This window comes from Gracilinanus agilis, chromosome 1 (genome assembly GCF_016433145.1).
Source record: "Gracilinanus agilis isolate LMUSP501 chromosome 1, AgileGrace, whole genome shotgun sequence".
In the NCBI taxonomy this organism is placed as follows: domain Eukaryota; kingdom Metazoa; phylum Chordata; class Mammalia; order Didelphimorphia; family Didelphidae; genus Gracilinanus; species Gracilinanus agilis.
In genome coordinates, this window is record NC_058130.1 from 334,219,120 (window position 1) to 334,243,113 (window position 23,994).

Genomic DNA, 23,994 nt, shown 5'->3' on the forward strand with positions numbered 1-23,994 from the left:
TTACCTACTTTGTATTTATATGTACTATTTTATATCTGTGAATCTCTCATATTAATAATAGCTAACTTTCGTATAGTGTTTTCAGATCCTGAAGCACTTTATATATATTATTTCATGTGATTCTCACAATAGCCTTGTGAGGTAGGTGCTGTTTTTGCAGATAAGGAAACCAAGGCTGAAGTGACTTGCCACTCTAATAAATGACTGAAGTAGGATTTGAACTCATATCATACTAATGTCAAGTCTTAACACTATAACTACTTTGCTACCCCATTAGCATGTAAGTTCTTTTAAGCTTTAGAATATTCTTGGTTTTTCTTTGTAGCTTTAGCATTTAGTTATTGGTGAGATGGTAGAACTATTTTTTTCATTTTCTTTTTTTAAAATTTTATTTAGAATATTTTCCCATGGTTACATGATTCATAATCCTTCTCCTCTCCTGCTTTCTCCTCCCCCCTCCCAAAGCCAACAAGCAGTTCCACTGGGTTATTCATGTATCATTGTTCAAAACCTATTTCTATGTTATTCATATTTGTGATCCTTTAACATCATGTTAGATGTGATGTAGAGTGATCCTTTAACATCAAAACTCTGATCACATCCCTATCGAACTACATGATCAAGCATATATTTTTCTAATGCATTTCTGGTTCCACAGTTGTTTCTCTGGATGTGGAGAGATGGTAGAACTATTGAAGAATAGAAATACCTGTCTCCTGCAGGTAACTAGGTGGCACAATGCTGAATTTGGAGTCAGGAAGACCTGAATTCATATCCTGCCTCAGACACTAGCTGTGTGATCCTGAGCAAGTCAGACAAGCTCTGTTTACTTCAGTTTTCTCATCTGTAAGATGAAGTTGAGAAAGAAGTTTGGAATGCCTGGGGAGAAGAACATGTTAGGAAGTCAGAGATGAATAGGAGGATTCCTATGAAGTACTGTAGAGTGAAACTACAGCAGACTTAATTAGTATGGTTTGGTGACTTCCAGAAGAATTTAGTACTTTTTTATTTACCATTTATGTAGTATACAGAATTGGGGTCATATAGTTTTTCTAGCTTTGGCTGAGTTCCAAAAGCTGTTAAGAGGTTTAGAATCTTGAGGAAAAGCAGTTGGCTGGATCTTCCGTGGAGGGAGGTTGTGAATCAGCCGAGCTGCTTTGATTATCTAACTTTAATATTGAAATTTAGCCTAGCTTTGACATATTTAATTAAGAAATTATTATTTAGATAAATCCTTTATATCTTCCTTTCCCATTACCATCCCTGATTGACAGCATTAGTTATAGTTAGTCAGTCATCATTTATTCCCTTTAGATAGTAATAACACTTAGTAAAGCTGAGTTTAAAGGCAGGTTCTTACTCAGACTCCATCTTTACTTCCCTTCCCCACCTGAGATTCCTGAGACAACTGATAGGGCTTTCCTTTGATCCACCTTCCTAACAAACATCCTTCAAACAAAATAAACCCTTTTGTGTTTCAACAGCCCTATTAGTGTAATTTGTCTGTTGTTATCAAGAGGGAAGAAGAGGGAAAGAGACAACATACTCTGGGCTTAGAGGGAAGCTGGGGCATCCATCTTGAAGGAAGGTGTTACTTCAAAACAGGTCCCTTCCTCTGAAATTAACTAAAGCCTGTTTGTTAATTTCAGTCTAGTCTATTTCCCTCAGCTTGTGTTTGAGTCTAAGCCCCAGTCTGTAAGCCTGCTGTGTTTGTCTGTTTAGTTTAATTTCTTTCTCCCTGAAGATCTCTGTTTCCCTTCTGTGTTATACTCCTGACTTCAGTCCTATTATACCCTGAATCTCCTTTAGTCCCAGCCTACTTGTAACCGAGATTACCCACTTAGCAAGTCTCCAACATCCTCCTTTCAAACTCCCTTATACCCCACCTTTTCTCAAATTACCTACATAACAATCATTAATATTCATTTTTAACATGGTTACATGATTCATGCTCCTAGTTTCCCCTTCACCCCCTGCATTTCCCCCACCCATGGCCGATGCACATTTCCACTGGTTTTAACATGTGTCATTGATCAAGACCTATTTCCAAATTGTTGTTAGTTGCATTGGTGTGGTAGTTTCGAGTCTACATCCCCAATTATGTCCACTTCAACCCATTCGTTCAAGCAGTTGTTTTTCTTTTATGTTTCCTCTCCTGCAGTCCTTCCTCTGAATGTGGGTAGCGTTCTTTACCATAAATCCCTCAGAATTGTCCTGTGTCATTGCATTGCCGCTGGTACAGAAGTCCATTACATTCGATTTTACCATAGTATATCAGTCTCTGTGTACAGTGTTCTTCTGGCTCTGCTCCTTTCGCTCTGTATCAATTCCTGGAGGTCTTTCCAGTTCACCTGGAATTCCTCCAGTTGATTATTCCTTTTAGCACAATAGTATTCCATCACCAGCATATACCACAATTTGTTTAACCATTCCCCAATTGAAAGACATACCCTCATTTTCCAGTTTTTTGCCACCACAAAAAGTGCAGCTATAAATATTTTTGTACAAGTCTGTTTATCTATGATCTCTTTGGGGTACAAACCCAACAATGGTATGGCTGGATCAAAGGGCAGCCATTCTTTTATAGCCCTTTGAGCATAGTTCCAAATTGCCAGCCAGAATGGTTGGATCAGTTCACAACTCCACCAGCAGTGCATTATGTCCCAATTTTGCTACATCCCTTCCAACATTCATTTTTCTCCCCTGCTATCATTTTAGCTCATCTGCTAGGTGTGAGGTGATACCTCAGAGTTGTTTTGATTTGCATTTCTCTAATTATTAGAGATTTAGAACACTTTCTCATGTGTTTATTGATACTTTTGATTTCTTTATCTGAAAATTGCCTATTCATGTGCCTTGCCCATTTATCAATTGAGTAATGGTTTGATTTTTTTTTATACAATTCATTTAGTTCTTTGTATATTTGAGTAATTAGACCCCTGTCAGAGTTTTTTATTATAAAGATTTTCCCCCAATTTGTTATTTCCCTTCTGATTTTGGCTGCATTGTTTTTGTTTGTACAAAAGCTTTTTAGTTTAATATAATCAAAACCTTTTAATTTACATTTTGTAATTTTCTCTAACTCTTGCTTAGTTTTAAAATCTTTCCTTTCCCAGAGATCTGACAGGTATACTATTCTGTGTTCACTTAACTTATTTATAGTTTCCCTCTTTATATTCAAGTCATTCACCCATTCTGAATTTATCTTGGTGTAGGGTGTGAGACGTTGATCTAAACCTAATCTCTCCCATATTGTTTTCCAAATTTCCCAGCAGTTTTTGTCAAATAGTGGATTCATGTCCCAAAAGTTGGGCTCTTTGGGTTTATAATACACTGTCTTGCTGATGTCATTTACCCCAAGTCTATTCCACTGATCCTCCCTTCTGTCTCTTAGCCAGTACCATATTGTTTTGATGACCTCTGCTTTATAGTATAGTTTAATGTCTGGTACTGCTACGCCCCCTTCCTTCACATTTTTTTTCATTATTTCCCTTGATATTCTTGATCTTTTGTTATTCCAAATGAAATTGGTTATAGTTTTTCCTAATTCAGTAAAGAAGGTTTTTGGTAGTTTGATAGGTATGGCGCTAAACAGGTAAATTAATTTGGGTAGAATGGTCATTTTTATTATGTTAGCTCGTCCTACCCATGAGCACTCAATGTTTTCCCAATTGTTTAGATCCAGTTTTATTTGTTTGGAAAGTGTTTTGTAGTTGTTTTCATATAATTGCTGTGTTTGTTTTGGTAGATAGATTCCTAAGTATTTTATATTGTCTAGGGTGATTTTAAATGGTGTTTCTCTTTCTACCTTGCTGCTCTAATGTGTTGGAAATATATAGAAATGCTGATGATTTATGTGCATTTATTTTGTATCCTGCAACTGCTTAGTCTCCTCGTTGCCTATTTTGGTACCTTCAATTTCTTTTTCTTCTCTAATTGCTACTGCTAGTGTTTCTAGTACTATGTTGAATAATAAAGGTGATAATGGGCAACCTTGTTTCACTCCTGATCTTATTGGGAAGGCTTCTAATTTATCCCCATTGCATATGATGCTTGTTGATGGTTTTAGGTATATACTGTTTATTATTTTTGGGAAAGGTCCTTCTATTCCTATGCTTTTCAGTGTTTTCAATAGGAATGGATGCTGTATTTTGTCAAAGGCTTTTTCAGCATCTATTGAGATAATCATGTGATTTTTGTTCGTTAGATTGTTGATATGGTCAATTATGTGGATGGTTTTCCTAATGTTGAACCATCCTTGCATTCCTGGTATAAATCCCACCTGATCATGGTGGATGATCTTCTTGATTACTTGCTGGAGTCTCTTTGCTAGTATTGTATTTAATATTTTTGCATCTTTGTTTGTTAGGGAGATTGGTCTAGTTTTCTTTCTCTGTTTTTGATCTACCTGGCTTTGGAATCAGTATCATATTTGTGTCATAAAAGGAATTTGGTAGGACTCCTTCTTTGCTTATTATATCAAATAATTTGTATAATATTGGGATTAGTTGCTCTTTGAATGTCTGATAGAATTCACTTGTGAATCTATCAGGCCCTGGCGATTTTTTCTTAGGGAGTTCTTTGATGGCTTGTTCAATTTCTTTTACTGATATGGGATTATTTAGGTATTCTATTTCTTCTGCTGTTAATCTAGGCAATTTATATTTTTGTAAGTATTCATCCATATCTCCTAAATTATTATATTTATTGCCATATAATTGGGCAAAATAGTTCTTAATGAATGCCTTAATTTCCCCTTTATTAGAGTTGAGGTCTCCCTTTTCATCTTTGATACTGTCAATTTGGCTTTCTTCTTTCCTTTTTTTCATTAGATTGACCAGTACTTTGTCTATTTTATCTGTTTTTTCAAAATACCAGCTTCCAGTCTTATTTATTAATTCAATCATTCTTTTACTTTCGATTTTATTAATTTCTCCCTTGATTTTTAGTATTTCTAATTTAGTTTTCATCTGGGGATTTTTAATTTGCTTGCTTTCTAATTTTTTAAGTTGCATGCCCAATTCACTAATCTCTGCCCTCCCTAATTTGTTAATGTATGCACTCAAGGATATAAATTTCCCCCTGAGTACTGCCTTGGCTGCATCCCACAGAGTTTGGTAGGATGTCTCATCATTGTCATTCTCTTCAGTGAAATTGTTGATTGTTTCTATGATTTCTTCTTTGAGTAACTGGTTTTGAAGAATCATATTATTTAATTTCCAATTAGTTTTTGATTTGCCTGTCCAGGTGCCCTTACTAATTATTATTTTTATTGCATTATGATCTGAGAAGGTTACGTTTATTATTTCTGCTCTTTTGCATTTGTTTGCAATGTTTCTATGCCCTATTACATGGTCAATCTTTGTGAATGTACCATGTGCAGCTGAAAAGAAGGTGTATTCCTTTTTGTCCCTATTTGTTTTTCTCCACATATCAATTAAATCTAATTTTTCTAGGACTTCATTCACCTCTCCTACCTCTTTCTTATTTATTTTTTGGTTTGATTTATCTAGATCAGAAAGAGGAATATTTAGATCTCCCACTATTATGGTTTACTATCTATTTCCTTCTTGAGCTCTGCCAGTTTCTCCTTTATCAATTTGGATGCTATGCCACTTGGTGCATACATATTGAGCAATGTATTTCCTCATTGTCTATATTCCCTTTAATCAGGATATAATGACCTTCCCTGTCTTTTTAAATCATATCTATTTTTACTTTGGCTTTGTCAGAAATCATAATAGCCACTCCTGCCTTCTTTTTCTCATTTGATGCCCAAAAGATTTTGCTCAAGTCCTTAACCTTAAACTTGTGTATGTCCACCCGCCTCATATGTGTTTCTTGTAGACAACATATGGTAGGATTTTGGTTTCTAATCCACTCTGCTATTTGCTTCCGTTTTATGAGCGAGTTTATCCCATTCACATTAAGAGTTATAATTATCAGTTGTATATTCCCTGACATTTTTGTATCCTCCCCTAGTTCTACCTCTTCTTCTTACACTATTTCTTTTTAAACCAGTGCTTTGCTTTAAGCTGGTAACCCTTATCCCCTCTCTTGATTAACTTCCCTTTCTATCTCTTTTTATTTTTAAAGGCTTAATGAATTCTTTCCCCCTTCTTCTCCCCTCCCTTTTTTGACCTCCCCACTCCCCTGCTTCCCTTGGTTTATCCCTTCTGACTTTCTCAGTAGGGTTAGATAGAGTTTTATATTCCAATGGATAATATAGCTACTCTTCCCTCTCATGGTTAATTATACTGAGAGTAAGGTTTAAATATTACCTCTTAATGTTCTCTTCCTCTCCTTCTTATAATAGTATTTGTCCCCTCCCCTTCCCATGCCCTCTTTGTGTGTAATAGAATATCCTGTTTTTCTTATTCAATCAAGTTTCTCTTGGTGTCCCCTACTATTTGCTCCCCTCTTTCCCACCCCCCATATCATCTTAGACCATTTAGTATTCCAACCTCTCCCTATGAGTTATTCTTCTGATTACTATAATAGTGAATTCTATAATAGCGAATAGAGTTCACTACAGAGAATTATACATAGCATTTCTTCACATAGGAATACAGATAATTAGATCTTATTGAAGCCCTTAAAGAGGCAAATTTAAAAAATGAGTTTTCTTTCTTTCCCCTTTGTTTCTTATTTACCTTTTCATGTTTCTCTTGATTTTTGTGGTTGGATGTCAAACTTTCCATTTAGTCCTGGTCTTTTCTGTGCAAATACTTGGAAATCTTCAATTTTGTTGAATGCCCATATTTTCTCCTGGAAGTATATAGTCAGTTTCGATGGGTAGTTGATCCGTGGTTGAAGGCCCAGCTCTCTTGCCTTTCTGAATATCATATTCCAAACCTTGCAGTCTTTTAGCGTGAAGGCTGCAGATCCTGTGTGATCCTGATTGGTGCTCCTTGATATTTGAATTGTCTCTTTCTGGCTTCTTGTAAAATTTTTTCTTTTACTTGGAAGGTCTTGAATTTGGCTATTATATTCCTGGGCGTTGTCTTTTCTGGGTCTGGTGTAGAGGGTGATCTATGGATCCTTTCATTGTCTATATTGCCCTCTTGTTGTAGAACTTCAGGGCAATTTTGCTGAATAATTTCTTTTAGTATGGAGTCCAAATTTCTATTAATTTCTGCTTTTTCAGGAAGACCAATGATTCTTAGATTGTCTCTTTTAGATCGGTTTTCTTGGTCTGTCACTTTCTCATTGAGATATTTCATGTTTCCTTCTATTTTATCTGTCTTTTGACTTTGTTTTATTTGTTCTTGTTATCTTGAGAGATCATTGTCTTCTAATTGCTCAATTCTAGCCTTTAGGGACTGGTTTTCAGCTATAATCTTTTGGTTTTCCTTTTCAATCTGGTCATTTCTGGTGTTCAATTTGCTTATCAGTTCATTTGATTTCTGAGCCTCACTTTCCAGTTGCAAAATTCTGCCTTTTAAACTGTTATTTTCTTGCCTGATTTCCTTTTGAGCTATTTCCCATTTCTCTAGCCAAATCTTTTCCAACTTTCTCTTCATCTCAGATTTGAACTCTTCAAGAGCTTGTGACCAGTTTTCATTATTTTGGGTGGGTCTGCATGTGATTGCTTGTTTGTTCTCCTCTTCTGTTTGCTTGGTTGTCTGGATTTTCTCTGTGTAGAAGTTGGCGAGTGTTAAAGATTTCTTCTTCTTGTTGTTAATCTTTCTTTTCTGGGCTTCCTGATTCTGGGTTACCATTGTTAGCCCAGCCCCTTCTCAGCTTTATCCTCACGCTCAGAGTCTGTTTGTGCTCTTTAGGCTCCTGAGGTCTTAGGTCTGGTTATTCTCAAGGTCAAGCGTCCTGTTGGTCCCCCTTGCTTGATCCTCTGCTGGAGGCTCCTTTACAAGTCTCAGGGCGCTGCTTCCACAGTTGTATACCCGTCTGCACTGGTTCCCCACTCAAGGTTTCAGAGCCTTCGCTTGTGCCTGCGCTCAGTGTCAGTGCTCAAAGTCCACGCGTTCTTTAGCCTTTTGGGGTCTTAAGTCTTGCTGTTCTCAGGAGCAGGCTCTGGAGCTGCTAATGACTCAATGGGTGCCCCAAACTTGCTCTACTTCTTTTGCGCTGCCTTTGGCACTGTAGGTAGTGTGTGTGTGTGTGTGTGTGTGTGTGTGTGTGTGTGTGTGTGTGTGTTTGTTGCTCAGCCCGCAATTTAGTGAGAGCTGTTTCACCCCTTTATAGCATGGAAATGCCCCGATTCCACGTACCTTCCACGCTGTGCCCTGTTGTGGGGTCCCTCTGTTCGTCTGGATTTGTTTTTATGTCCCCTTGAGGAGTCCTGTATGTTTCGATTAGGAGAGGTTAAGTGCTGCTTTTTACTCTGCCGCCATCTTCGAAATCATGCTTTCTGGCATGGGGGCCTTTGGTCCCCAGGAGCCATTCCCTCAGACTGTGGTCCTTCAGGGGGTGGGAGCCCCAAGGTGGGGAAAGACTTCCTCCTTGTACAGCCTCAAGTGCTCCACCTGGGTCTTCTCTGGCCCCAGGAGTTAACGAAAAGAATGTTTCCACTGTTGAAGCCTCAGCTGCAACTTTTGCCTTGACTCCCTCCCCTCCTCTCTCAAGAAGAAAGTACCAAAACCCACATTTGAGAGTGAGCACTCCAGGAGCAAACACAGCCCTCAACAGAATTTAGTACTTTTGAATTAATATAGAATTAATTTATATTAATTATTAATAATAATAGCATCTACTTTCCAGGGTTGTTGTGACGATCAAGTGAGATAATTATAGTAAAGCTATTAGCACAGTGTCTGATACATACTGACACTTGATAAATGTTCATTTCCTTTTCTCTAGGACTAATTTTTAAGCTTCATTCCATTTGTGAACTATAAAATTAACCTAATCATGTTGATAAGCTTATTTAGTAGGGCTATGGAGGAGGAGTAGATATGTGGCAAAGAAAGAGAATGTGATTCATAATTCAAAAGAACTACCACTATCAGCCTTTAAGGATCTAAAAAGTACCCAGAAGTTCCCATAAGACTATCTGTGTAAGTTTCTATCTCTTTTGTCATCTTCTAATTAAACTTGCTTTTCCTCAATATTAACATTCCAAGTAAACTTCATTTAGTTTTGTTTTATATTCATTGTTTTTGCTTTCAAACAAAAACATTATTGTAAGATTATAACCATTGGACATATGCTATAGTCATTTACATGACTATTTAAAATTTTATCTCCATTTAATCAATTTTAAAAATATTCATTAAAAAATTTTAGCTCAAAATTCTTGCTCTCGCTTTAGCTTCTTCCTTACCCATTGAGAAAGCAAGCTATATGGTACTAATTATATATGTAAAATCCTGCAAAATATATTTTTATATTAATCATGTTGAAAAAAAAACTCCAAGAAAATAAAATGGAAAAAAAGTTTTCTTTGATTGCTCATCAGTTCTCTCGTTGGAGGTGGATAGCATTTTTTATTATGAATCCTTTGGAACAATCTTGAATTGTTGTATTGATCAAAGTAGGTAAGTCATTCATAGCTGTAATACTTTACTTTGTACAATAATATTCTCCTGATTCTGCTCACTACAATTTGCATCACTTCATATAATTTTCCCCAGGCTTTTCTGAAACTATCCCCATTGCCATTTCTTAAAGGACAATGACATTCCATCACACTCATATACCACAACTTGTTCAGCCATTCTTCAGTTGATGGATATCCCCTCTGTCTCCAGTTCTTTACTACACCAAAAAAAAAAAAAGCTGCTATATATATTTCTTTTTTCTTTGATCTCTTGGGGAAATCTACATTATTTTTAAAAGAGGCTTTTATCTAGGGATATATAACCTTAATGCCATTGGAAATGGAATTCCATGCATTGAATAGGTGAGTTAACTCATGAACTTTTAGAATGCAGCCTTTTTTATCCAATGAGAACTGTCTAAATATATGATGAAAATAATTATTCTTTCCTGGCCTAGGTACATATCTATTGTGTTGTAGTGATTAGTATTTGTGTTGTAGGTATTCCATAAATTCTAATAATAAAAGAATGATTTAGATGATGACTCTTATGTTACCAGATTTTTCCTTGTGCTATATATAGGAATAAAAAGTAGATTGTTTTCAGTTTGACTGAGCCACTTACTGAAAATGTTGACTCTATAAAACATTCATTTTTATTTCATCAAAGTTTTAAGAGGGCATATTTGAAGGTACAGCCTGTATTTTTAAACTCTGCTAGCGAATACTAAAAACCTCAGACTGACTTGGCATGGTATTTTTCCTCAATTTTATTGTTATCGTCATCATCAAGATGAAAACGTATGATTGTCTTAACAATAAAAAAATGGAAATTACTCTCCCAGGTTGTTTGAATATTACTATTTATACTATATGGATGATCTATTTTAAGTTTATTACAAAAGGAATTAGAGTGAAATCTATTTCACTCTTCCATAAGGATCATAATTTTTGAATATTAAGTGCAGTAATATTATATTGGCATGGAAGAATATATAATAGTATCCCATTTGGTGTTTAAAACTAGAAGATTTAGCTCTTTTGCTAAATTTCTGTAATAAATGAGAACAGACATTCATAGTCTCTTTAAATGATTCTTGTGTACTTGGCCTCCAGGCCTTTCGCTATCTTGATTACCCTCTTGTTGGAAAATGTACTTTAAATGAATGCTCTTTAAATTGCTACCCAACAGTGCTCCAGGTATTGTTTGTTCAAGGCAAAATCCAGCAGGACTCTTTCCTCCCTTGTCCCAGACATGATGCCTCTATTAGAGCAGTACAAAGAAGCATTTACTTTTATGGCTCACTTTGTAGTCCACCTGAACTCTTGGCTCTTTAACCCAAATATAAGACTTTATAGAAAGAACATGAATCTTGTAACCATGGAAAAATATCCTAAATTCATTAATTAAATAAAATTTTCAAAGATAAAAAAGATTTTACATTAATCCCCATCAAATTTGATCTTATGAGATTCATTTCTTATTTATAAACTTCCTAAATCTTTTTGGATCCCTACTCTTTTGTCCAAAATAAAACTCTCCCTTGAATTTTATGATATCTACAGGTTTGATAAATGTCTTCAACCCTGACTTAATTCAAGTCAGTACTAAACCATTTTGAAAAACTTAGGGCCACACATGAATCCAAGGGGACAAGAGTTGACTCCTAGGGGGCAGCTGGGTAGCTCAGTGGATTGAGAGTCAGGCCTAGAGATGGGAGGTCCTGGGTTCAAATCTGGCCTCAGATACTTCCCAGCTGTGTGACCCAGGGCAAGTCACTTGAACCCCATTGCCCACCCTTACCACTCATCCACCAAGAAGCCAATACACAGAAGTTAAGGGTTAAAAAAAAAAAGAGTTGACTCCTAGCCCAAGTCTACTGTCACTTATATTTGTCATGAAAGAGTGCCACATGAGTGCCAGTAAATTAAGGTGTTGATGTATTTATGTTTTTGTTATGTTTGCTTGAATTTTAATAATTTGGCTGCAGGAAACTCTGTTTAGATAATTAATAACCTCAACTTTACAAGAGTATGGGGATTTTTTTCTTGTTCCCTTAAAAGGACAAATTCCAAGGGAAATTCAGACTAATTTGGAACTAAGAAAATTTTGTGTAAATTTAGCTAAAATTTTTTCATTTGGAATGCTGAGGAGAAGAAAAAATATCTTAATTGCTTCATTGCCATCAAAAAATCATTCAGAATCGAGTGGTGTAGATTATAGAGGAATCCTGTAGTATCCTAACGAATGAATAAAGTAACAAATTCCCTCTCACTAGAGAAAAAAGCTTTCAAGAAAAGCCTGGATGATCAGTTGTGGGGTTGCCCTAGAAAGGACTCTTACTTTGTTATGGGTTTGGTCTAGATAGTCTGAGGGTCTGTGAAATATGGGGAGGAAGATGAGCATGTTCAGAATTTGACTTTTCCATCTCTCTTTTTTCTCTCTTGGAGTATCAGACAATAGAAGAGACTTTCCAAGCTAGACTCTCCAGCTCAGTTAAGGATACTAGATTAGAGTTAGCAGCTGCCACTTGCATCCTGCTGATAAGGTGTTACAAATGATGGACCAATTATTATCATGAGGGGAATCTACATTTTTAAAGCAAATTATTACCTAGATTGAATTTCTAGTTGGTCAGATATAGAGGAAGGTATCTGTAAAGCTAATGATCTTTTCATGCTTCTTCCATGGTCTCCTTACCTTTGTTATGGCGGCTATGTATTTCCTATAGAGCTCAGCAACAGGAAGTCATTGCCTAGGATACAAGTTGGACTATGCCATTACCATGCTGAAACATCTTCATTGTCTCCTCTAAGATAAAATATAAATTGCTGAGCCTCATATTTAAAACCCTTCACAATCAGGCTGCAGGTTTTCTCTGGATTTAATACATATTATTGCCCTTCATGTGACATATATGCCAACCAAACTGGCCTGCTGCCTACTATCTATACTCAGTATCCCTCTTTCTCGTCATGCTTTTGCACAGGCTATCTTATGCCTGGAAGGCACCCTTTGCTTATCTTTGTACATAGTTTATCCCCTGTCACTTTCTGTGCTTCATGCTCTACACCCACTTTTCTCCACCCTGTTAGTGTATTCTTAGTTCCTAGCTCAGTGCCTGTAGCATTGTAGGTGCTTAGTTAATGCTTATTGAATTTAATTATGTGGTACTATGTTGTACATTAATTCCATTATCATCCAGAAGTTCTGTTTCTGTCCTTTCACTTAAGGATTTATGGTTGGTAAAGAATACGAAGCTGGAGGAATAGCGAAGGATGGAGCCAAGATGGTGACTGCTGTAGCCTGTGCCAATGTACCTAAAATTACCATCATCCTTGGAGGATCTTATGGTGCTGGAAATTATGGGATGTGTGGCAGAGCATATTCGTAAGTGTCCCTATACAGAAGTAGATTACTTCTTCCCATTTGTCTTCGATGCACCCTTTTATTCAGGATAGTTTTTAACATTGACTGGTCCTGACATGACCTTTGATCAACCAAGCCTGTAGTTGATGTTATCATATATCTGGGGTGGAACTGAATATTATATGGAAGAATATCTTGAGACATGTTGTAGTCTTTATTTTTAATTAATCACTTTTTATGCTTCTTAGAAAGTATCTCTGTGTTAATAGTAATTTTTGCTATTTTCAGACATAGTAATGAAACTTGGATTGTTATGGTTTGATTTGTTAATCAGAATATAATGTTTATTTCCTTTTACTTGAGTAATTAGCTTTTTGGGAAGGAAATAAAAGAGACAATCACTTTAAGATTTCAAAGTTAGTTTCACATACAAGTATTTATATAGGGTTGGTTAGCAACCAGAAAAGCCAACTAAAACTCAGCTATATTTGATGAAAAAAATAATAAATTAACTTACATTTTTGTGTAGAAAGGAATCTTTTTGCTCTACATTGTTTATATTTGATTACTTTTTTCCTTTAAGTCCAAGATTTCTCTACATTTGGCCAAATGCTCGAATCTCAGTGATGGGAGGAGAACAAGCTGCAAATGTTTTAGCCACAATAGCAAGGGACCAAAAAACAAGAGAAGGAAAGGAGGTAAAGATGCCTTTTATTTTTCACTTGCTCTAGGCCACAACCAGTGACACTGTTCAGGTACAAAATTTTTAGTTTAAAAGAAAATGTCAGAAAATTACAGCATGAAACATAGTAGAGTTTAATTGCATCTGAAAATTTGCAGTTAGTGAGATTTAAATAAATTTAATTGGTATTGTTCTATTTTGCTTTAAAATATTTTCAAGGATGTGATGAGTAGGAGGGTTCTGCAGTTAATGATGAAAACAGATCTCTTTTTTTCTTCCAATTTTAGAAAACCAAACGAAACACGCATTTCTGTACACAAAGAAAAAGAAGATAGTACCTAAATGAAATCACAAATATCTTTTATATTTAGCTTACTTTTCTTCACATCTACATAATAAATCCTATGCACTAGTGTCTTGGCTCCTTTCCACCCTCCTCACATCACAAAAAATATCCTCAAAACCACCAACATATACATATAAACTAAATCTTTCATACTTTACCTTTCTGTTCATTTTCTGGAGGTAACACTCATAGTTTATTCTTCCAGAATTAGTTAGTTCTGTGGCTGTGTATAATGTTCTCCTGGTTCTCTTCATTATACTGTTCATTATCTTGTGTAGTTCTTTCCAAGTTTTTAAAAAAATCAATCTGTTCATCATTTCTTAGAGTGCAATAATATTCCATCACAATCATATACCACAAAAATTTAATCTTTGTAACAAAGATGCATATCAAATACTGGGAGGAAAATCTGGAGCATATATGGAGTCCTGAAAGAATCATTTGATACTATTTAAATCATTGATTACAAATATTACTTGATGTTCTGGCATCTCAAATAAAATAAATTAATCATTTAAAATTTTTCTGAATGAAATTCACTCTTTTTATTACCAATTTAAAAAATCAAACATCTCAAAACTAGCAAAAGAACTTGAAATTATTACAATGGGTAGAGTACTGGGACCAAGATGAGTGGCATGTATTTTATGAGCTACTGCTGCTGTATGACATGCATATGCTACATTATTTATGCATTTTTCTTGTGCTAATTATTCTGGTTTGGACAAGAGATTAGTTAACATTAATTTTTGTAAGACTTTGCTTTAGTGATTTACATTCTTGAAGATTTTCATTATGTTTAACAGCATTGCAGTTAAGATAAACTCACATTCAGAATGTGCTAAAATTTATCAGACATATTATAAGAGCTTTGGAAAATTTAAAGACTGGTACTGGAGAGTATACATCTCAGGTTGAAGATTTGATTAAATCAGATACATTTAAAAACATTCCATTTAGTAAAAGGAATACATTTAAAGCTCCTTCTAGGAATAGAATTCAATACGTTTGAACTCATGTCTTTTATGAGATTAAAGTGATAAAAGCATTTTATATTATTTTGATTTATGAGAACCATCTTCTTTGACTTATGAAGAACTTATTTCACAATGGATAGCTAGTGAAAAAAATTGTATCATTTAAATGGAATTTTAAAACATGAAATTAATTCAGATCATTTTTAGGATTTGTGTGTAATAATGTAGAATCAAACAATATTTTAATTTCTGCAATTATACAAAAATCTCAAAGAATAATGAGCATAATTGCATTTAGGAGTACTGAAGAGGTTTCTGCTTAATGAATGTAATTTGTATGAGGGTGAGAAGTAGTTTAATAGTAGGTCACCTAACAGATTTGATGACAGTTAATTTATTGGAATAAATTGGCAGGATGGGATGTAAGTCCATTTGTCAAATTGTGATTGAATTGCAACCATAGGTTGGATACATACATACAAGGGTTTGGTAAAAATCAGTGAAAGAATTCTGTGAGAATCCATTAGCCATATGGAATTTACAATAAATAGTATTGTACAGTTTATTGTTATTTGTAAATTGTGTGTTAGTCGTCCTTTATAGAAGTAAAATTAATAGAAAATGTATGTACAAATATATATGTCTGTGTATACATCTGATTGTGTGTGCATACACACACACACACACACTCATATACTTTTGGAGTATATCACTTCGTTTAGGATAAAATACAAATGCTGCAAGTTTGGCTTTTAGAGCCTTTTACTATTTGGCTCTAACCTACCTTTCCAGACTTATTCCATGTTATTTCCTTCCCACACACTTTGATCCAGGCAGACTGGCCCCCTCGTTGTTCCTCATACTTGGCTTCCCATCCCTTCCTCTCTTCCTTTTGCACAGATTGCCCACCATGTCTGGAATGCACTGTTGCCTAACTCCCACCTCTGAGACTTCTTAGCTTTTTTTTGAGGCCCTTCCCCTCTTTATAGTATGTATTTTTTTTAATCTTCAAATTATATTGTATTTACTTACCTATTGTTCATTTTCTGCCTTGCCCAGTAGAATGAAAGCTCCTTGAGGCCAGGAATTTTTTTTCCCCTCTATTCCCAGGCTCTAGCACAAACCTATGTAGCAGCTACAGGTAGCACTTTAGAGAAAGCTTTGAGGTTTGCCACAAGCTTTACAAATATTATCTCATTTGTTCCTCACAGGACCCCTGGGAGATAGGTCCTGTTATTATTCCAATTTTACACATGAGGAAAGTGAGGCAGACAGAATTTAAATGACTTGCCCAGGGTCACCAGATAGTAAGTATTGTAATAAGGAACTTCTGGGACAAAATGGAGAACATCTTGAGTGACAGGATTGTTGGTTAAAGACTTTGGAATGTGCCCAGGTGGTGTGAGCCAGGGCCAAAAGACAATTGGAATCACCCCTATAAATAATTGGACTACAGCACACCTGGTCTCAGTTTTGAGGATCCTGGGAGGAGGGTGATTGAAGGGAGGGTAGGCCATAGACCTGCAATCCAGCATCTATACCTGAGTGCCATAGGAAGTTATTCTGCCTGCTACTGATGGAGCTGAGAGAGAACAACACCACAGCTATTAAGAACACCATAGCCTTCCTGGTCCTTTGGTTTGTACCAAGGCCAGGTCAAGCCAGGGGTTGAGAGAGGGAGAAGAATCTGTTATCAACTGATCATCTATAGATTTAGATTACTTTAATCCAATTAGATTATTTTGGCATTCCCAAACCTCTAGCCTTATTTCCTTGTTCCTAACCCTTTAGATAAGCAATAAATCCTGTTGTAGTTTTATCCAAAAGAAGATTGGTATTCCTTTCCTGACCAGTAAATATCTACAGCTGTAGGGAAAGGGATTTATCAAACTGCAGTCAGAAAATCCTGTTATCCATTTAGCCTGTCAACACCAGCCCAGACCAACCTTTCTCCATCAAATCCAATCCCTAAGCCAAGAGGCTAAAGGAGTGGTTAAACACACATACAACTCCCACTTGATACTTTGGCTTGGGTACTGTTGAAGAGGCATAGGCTTGGCTAAGTCCTGGGGATTTACTAGTACATTGGGAGATCACCCAGGACAGGGGTTGGCAACCTTTTTGGCCATGAGAGCCATAAACGCCACATTTTTTAAAATGTAATTTCGTGAGAACCGTACAGTGCTCACAGTGTGTGCTCCTGTAACAGTACGTGCTCCTGTAACAGTGCCTGAAAAAAAAATTGACTTTATGGCTCCTGCAGAAAGAGCCAGATATGGCTCAAGAGCCATAGTTGCTGACCCCTGACCCAGGTAATCTCATCTCTTACTTAGCCTAGATCCATCTATCACCTGAGGATCCAGAGCCAGCTTGGCAGACTCAGCTTAATAGAGCCTGTCAGGCGCAAGTGAGGCTTAGCAGCCCTTCAAATTACCAGATCAGCCTCTTATATATTTGTAACAGTATAGGAGGCCAGATTTTTACTCAGTTTTTTCTGCTCTGGTCTAGTCTTCCATCTACTTTGCCCTCTCCCTGACTTATATATAGTATTCTTGTTCATTTGTTTTTCAATCATGTCTGACTCTTTGTGACCCCATTTTTGGATTTTCCAAAGATTCTGAAGTGGTTGCCACAGATGAGGAAACCAAGGCACACAGGTTAAGTGACTTACCCAGGGTCGTATACAGCTAGTGTCTGAGGCCAGATTTGAAATCACAAAGATGAGTCTTCTTGACTCCAGACCCAACATTCTATCCATGGGTCCACTTAACTGCCCTGTCCTTCTTTTGATTTTCAAGAAGTCATGTAGTTAGTTTAATTATTGTAGCAATTTTAGCATGTGAAACATAAATGGGAAAATCCTTTTTTAAAGAAATGAGTGAAAAAGAAATTTTTATCATTTTCATTATGTTGCTTAGTAAATCTGTGAGCTCATGGGTTCACATGAGATTATATTTGGTACAGTTTTAATACTTTCTAAGCTTGTATCATTATTGTGAACCCCTTAGACACTTTGAGGTACTTCTTAGCTCCTGGCCATGTTCCAGACAGATGAGGTTGTCAAATTGCTATTTTAAATAATGTTTTCCAAAAATGGATATTTGATTTCATCAGAGTATGAGAAGTTAAATGGTATAAAGGGTTAATGTACAATAACTTTTTTTACTTCTAAGTCAGGGGTCGGCAACGTATGGCTCTTGAGCCATATCTGGCTCTTTTGAGGGCCAGATATGGCTCTTTCTGCAGGAGCCATAAAGTCAATTTTTTTTCAGCCACTGTTACAGGAGCGCGCACTGTGAGCACTGTACGGCTCTCACGAAATTACATTTTAAAAAATGTGGCATTTATGACTCTCACGGCCAAAAAGGTTGCTGACCCCTGCTCTAAGTTATAGCCCTTTTGTTCTCAAGGTTGTTTAAATAGAGAACTCATACACTCTAGTATCATTGATTAAATGCCCTGAATTCCTTTTTCTTTCAGTTTTCCAGGGAAGAAGAAGCTGCTTTAAAGGACCCTATCATTAAAAGGTTTGAAGAAGAAGGAAATCCTTACTACTCTAGTGCAAGGTATTTGTTTATAAATGGCTATTTTGAAAGCAACTTCATAGATCCTAGCAATAATGGAAATTATAACTTGGCCACAGGTGTCTAAAGACTCTTTGCACAACTACCTCCTTTTAATCTCCCATCCCCTTTTCAGCCCTTACCTGCAATGCATTTGTATTCTTGCAGTCCAAGGGTAGTTGACTTTTTGAAGTCAGGGAACCTGTATTCCATTCCCAGTCCTGCTACTTACTGTTAATATGACCTTGGCCCAGTTATTTAATGTCTCTGGGCCTGAGTTTTCATATCTGTAAAATGAGATCACTCCTGAGTTCCTTTCCAGCTGTCAGTCCATGATCTTCTTTACAGTGGGGACGGGTTAGTATGGAAATGTCTCCATTATGTTTTAAAGCCTCTTGTTCCTTCTCAGTGACCTCTGGGTTGCTCAACACCCATCTCCTCCCTTCACCATAGCTGAGGTTTGATCATGATCTAGAATCAGGAAATGTGAGATTCTAGCCCTTGGCTCTGTTGCTCTGTGATGTAAAGGGTAGAGCAAGTTATTTGAATTGTTTTTTTATCCTTAAAATTTGGAATTCGTGTTACACAATATTATTATTATTATTATTTTTAGTTTTTTAGTTTGTCACACTTTTCGTGATGGCTTGGTCAAATACTTATTGAAATTTGTTAACAAGTGTATACATAAATTCAGGTAGTTATTGGTCACGGCCAATGTCCATTTGTCATCATCATTTAGTTACTTCATGGAATTGCAGCAGTGTTTTCTATTTGTTTCCCTCTTAATGAGGCAATAAATTATTCTTGTCTTTCCTGGTGTGTAAAGTCAAGGATTTTGTTATTTTAGGCCTCCACTTAGTTGCCAAAGGGCTCTGGGAAAGTTGATTCTGAATATTATGAAGAATACCTTAAGCTCAGTCTTATGTTTATCCCTCAGGCAGATGAAAAAAATAGAAATAACTTTTTGGGTCTTTTAAAATTAGATTATTCTTTGAGCTAGGCATTTGTGAAGACTTAAAAAAACTTTTTTTAAGGGGTAAAAAGAAAATAAAAAAATTAATGTAGAAATTAGATGAGAAAACTTAGGGTGAGAAAACTAATTTTTTTCTTGATTTATCATCGATAAAGAAACAGATTGAAAGTCCCTTTAAGAAAAGAGTATTGTCTTGAATTTAAGAAATAGACAAATTCCTCTTTTTATTCTTAAATAAATAAGCCTCCTCATTCTCCCATATGCTAGTCACTGAAGCAGAGAAGGAATATGGGATCATGAGGTAATAGAGACTTCAGATAAAATGTATATTGTATAGGCACCTACAGTAATATACAGAAATGATTGTGGTTGGATTGACAGGTACAATTGAGAATATCTGTGAGGAAGTGGTGCCTAGTTTGCATTTTTCTTGCTTGTGTCTCTGTGAGTCATTCCCTTTGAAACAAGCAGTTCTTAAGCCTAGAACCTAAAAATTGTCTCAAAATATTTTAAGCATGACTGTAATTATTTTTTTACATTTAATTTTTGTTTTTTCTCAATTATACATAAACAAATATTTTTAACATTTGCTTTTAAAAATTTTTTGAGTTCCATATTTTCTCCCTTCTTGCTCCCTTCTTTGAGAAGGCAAGCAATTTGATATAGATTATTTATACATGTGCAGTCATGAAAAACATTTCTTTGTTAACCACATTATAAAAGAAAATACAGACCAAAAAAAAACCCCAAGAATAACAATGAGAAAGATATGTTTCATTCTGTATTCATAATTTACTTTTTCTGGAGGTGGATAGCGTTTTTCCTCATAAGTCCATTTTTCCATGTTTACATAATTCACTTTCTTTCCCTCCCCTTTTCTCTCCCCACTCCCAGATCCAATAAGCACTTCCACTGGGTTTTACAAATGTTATCACTTATACTTATTTCCATATTATTCATTTTTGCACTAGAGTAAACTTTTAAAATCTAACCCCCCCAATAATATAGTCATATAAACAAATGATATGACTCTTGATTTTTAAAGAAATCTAGAGGAGGAGAATTAGAAAACCTCAGTTAGAGATTCCTCTGGAAATAGACACCCAAAAGATAAAAAGGTCAATCTATCATGTTGAGCATCACTAGGTGCGTGCTCATAGCTTTCTGGTAAATTAGGAACCATAGTGTTTTTTTTTTTTTTTAACCCTTGTACTTCGGTGTATTGTCTCATAGGTGGAAGATTGGTAAGGGTGGGCAATGGGGGTCAAGTGACTTGCCCAGGGTCACACAGCTAGGAAGTGGCTGAGGCCAGGTTTGAACCTAGGACCTCCTGTCTCTAGGCCTGACTCTCACTCCACTGAGCTACCCAACTGCCCCCGGAACCATAGTGCTTTAATAGCTTTCTTTTCCTGCAGAAACTAAGATAAAAATATTCTTCTATCTCAATTCTTCTGAGGCCTGAGCTGTTTTTGGTTAGTGATATGGTAGTTCCCTGTCTGTTTAGATTTCAATTTTACCAGGAACCTGGTCCTGATTGGTTGGTCCTTTTCTTTCAGAAAACCCTTGCTCCTCCTCTGTTGTCCTAGGGTACTTAATTCTCCTCAATTCTGATTTGCTATTCAAATGGGATGCTAGTTATCTTAAGCGTTTTTTTTTCTAATTAAACTTTAATCAAGTATCTTATTATAAATTCTTACCTGTAGCAATGTTTATTAATGAACATTAACCAGCTCTGTTCTCTTTGTGCTATTTTATTTTGCTTATTTCAAAGAGGGAGATTAATCAATTTACATTATAACTAATTATATAGGAAGTTTTCTACTATTTGCTGTTGCTACTTCAGAACCCTCACTTATGAATGTTTTATGTGCCTGGATTTGATTCATGTTCTGTCGATAGAATTGTAATAGATGAATTAATAATTGATGTCGTGGTCTGATATTGAAGGAAGTTTGTTTAAACAAGAGGAAAACTGTCACCCACTAACAACCTTTAAAAAGCAATATTTCTTTTGTTAGTGCTAGACCTTAGAGGGTGGTAATAAGCAAACAGTCTCTTTTTAAAAAGATCTTTAAAATAGTGTCAAATGTTATGAAAAGCTTTCTCTATAAGAACTTCATAAAAGGCCAGAAGTTTAAGTTTTCTTGTAATCAGTGTATACATTAACCTTATTAATCATTTTCATAATACTATAATGTTATGTGCAAGTTAGCATGAAAACAGTTTAGCCATAGGTATATAGTTCATGCTTCATTTCTTATGAAAACAGCCCTATTGAATGAATGAACAAATGATTATTTTTCTGGTCAGACTGCTTATATTCTTTAGTTTTATTCAAATAAAATGAAAGGAATGGAACCTAAAGTGCTAAGATTATGCTCTGGCAAAGAATCTAAAGATTAATTTGAAAAGAATTGAAGGACATGTCTAGTTCCCAAGATCTTCAATAAGTAAAACAGAGATCATTTTCCAGTAGTCACCACAGTGACAGATCTTCACTTTTACCCTCCTGTTTCAGTTACAAGTCAGCAAGCATTTATTAAGCCTTCAGCATGTATCCAGGAACAGGAGGTTCCAAAGAAGGGCAAAAACTTTTTCTACTTTCAAGGAGCTTCCTTTCTAATGGGAGAAGCAATTTGTGAACACCTATGTACCAACAAGAATGAAGGCAGTAATGTTAGGACTTAGCACTAGCAGTAAGGACATAGTTGTGCTTCATCATTTCATCAGTAGCTGAACTAAGTTTGATTTTCAGTGGTTATTCATCCAGACACCAAAACAGATCCTTCTGTCAGGCTTCCCTTTCCAGTCCCCTCTAGTTTTTTCTTTCAGGTGTTTGGTGTGCATCATTATCTAAAAACATTTATTGAGTGCCTGTTATATGAAGAGCAGTGTAGCTAAGTAGTGCAGTAGATAGAGCTCTGGGCCTGACATCAGGAAGACTCATCTTCCTGAGTCCAAATCTGATCTCAGACACTTACTGGCTGTGTGGCCCTAGACAAGTCACTTAACCCTCTTGGCCTCTGTTTTCTTGTCTGAAAAATGAGCCGGAGAAGGAAATGGTGAATGACTCTAATATCTTTGCCAAAAAAATCCCAAGTGGGGTCATGAAGAATCAGACAGAACTGAAAAAAACTGTATACTCCATTCATATATGCATATGGACAAACACATATATATTCATGTATATATTATACAAATTTTTTACATACACTTAAAGACTACAAATGGTATAACTAGAAAAGCAAGCTGTTCAATTATTCATTCAACTGATTTTTATTAAATATCTATTAAGTATGATATATATGTATACATACACAGACCCTCATCTCACACATGGTAGCTATTAATAAATATTGGTTAAATGGTTCATATATGTCTTTTTTTACATTTTGTTTTTGTCCAAAAATCTAATCTTGATGTCTGTTTCTTTTTCTTTCCGTCAGAGCCTTTTTTCATTAGTTTCATTTTCGAGAATTTCAGTCTCTATTTTAAACTGCATGAAAAATGAAGTTTTATCTAAACTTTATTTTCCATCCCTTAAATTTTTTTTTTTTACTTTCCATTTTAGAATCAATACTGGGCATTGGTTACAAGGCAGAAGAGTGATAAGGGCTAGGCAATGGGGGTTAAGGAACATGCCAGTGTCACACAGCTGGGAAGTGTCTGAGACTAGATTTGAATCTAGGACCTCTTCAGTTTTAGGTACCAAGCCCTAAACTGACTTTTGGTTTTAGTCTTGTTGAACTGTAGTCACCTTTTAGATTAGTATGAGATTTTTGTAAATAACTCATAAAAAAGTCAGTTTTATTTTTGTCTAGAGACATTTATGCTTTAGGATTGCTAAATAGGATAAGTTCACTAAGACTTGTGGGAATAATCAGCTTTTGAAATGAAGACATTTTCAGTTTTTGGAAAAAAAGTCTGGCCTATTTAAACTCCATTTATTTCTCTTAGTTGCCACTTACAAAGAAAGTGTTGGGTGTTTTTTCCTCCTGTGAATCTGTTAAAGAACTTCCACTCCAGACAATTCTAGCCTAGTATTTGATGATAGACAGCTCTTCAGACTAACATTTGGCTAAATGTATTTGCCAAGCTTGTTTGCCTATATCCCCAACAATATTATGTGAGCTGGAATTATATTAATTTATATTATCTGTAGATAGCCGCCTTTTTGAAAATGAGGCCTTTAGCAGAATATTTTGAGAATATTCTGGGGATTTCTTCTTTTTTCTCCCTCCAATTACATATTAATGGTCTAAGAAAGATTTTGAACGGAGGGCTTTTATTTTTTATTTTTATTTTTTAATTATTTTTTTTTTAGAAAAATTTTCCATGGTTACATGATTCATGCTCTTACTTTCCCCTTTATATCCCCTCTTACCTCCCCCCCCCCCATAGCTGATGCACATTTCCACTGGTTTTAACATGTGTCAAATCAAGACCTATTTCCATATTACTGATAGTTGCATTGGTGTGGTCGTTTTGAGTCTACATTCCAAATCATGTCCGCATCAACCCATGTATTCAAGCAGTTGTTTTTCTTCTGTGTTTCCACTCCTGCAGTTCTTCCTCTGAACGTGGGTA

At 35.7% G+C, this 23,994-nt stretch overlaps 1 protein-coding gene across 1 annotated transcript in view; it reads left to right on the forward strand.

The window, feature by feature from the left end:
- Positions 1 to 23,994, forward strand: part of MCCC2 (methylcrotonyl-CoA carboxylase subunit 2) — a 124,498-nt gene that overhangs the window by 98,424 nt on the left and 2,080 nt on the right. The window contains exons 14-16 of the mRNA XM_044662988.1: positions 12,731 to 12,887; positions 13,450 to 13,564; positions 18,352 to 18,437. Coding sequence (XP_044518923.1) covers positions 12,731 to 12,887; positions 13,450 to 13,564; positions 18,352 to 18,437 — 358 coding nt within the window. The remainder of the gene's footprint in view (positions 1 to 12,730; positions 12,888 to 13,449; positions 13,565 to 18,351; positions 18,438 to 23,994) is intronic.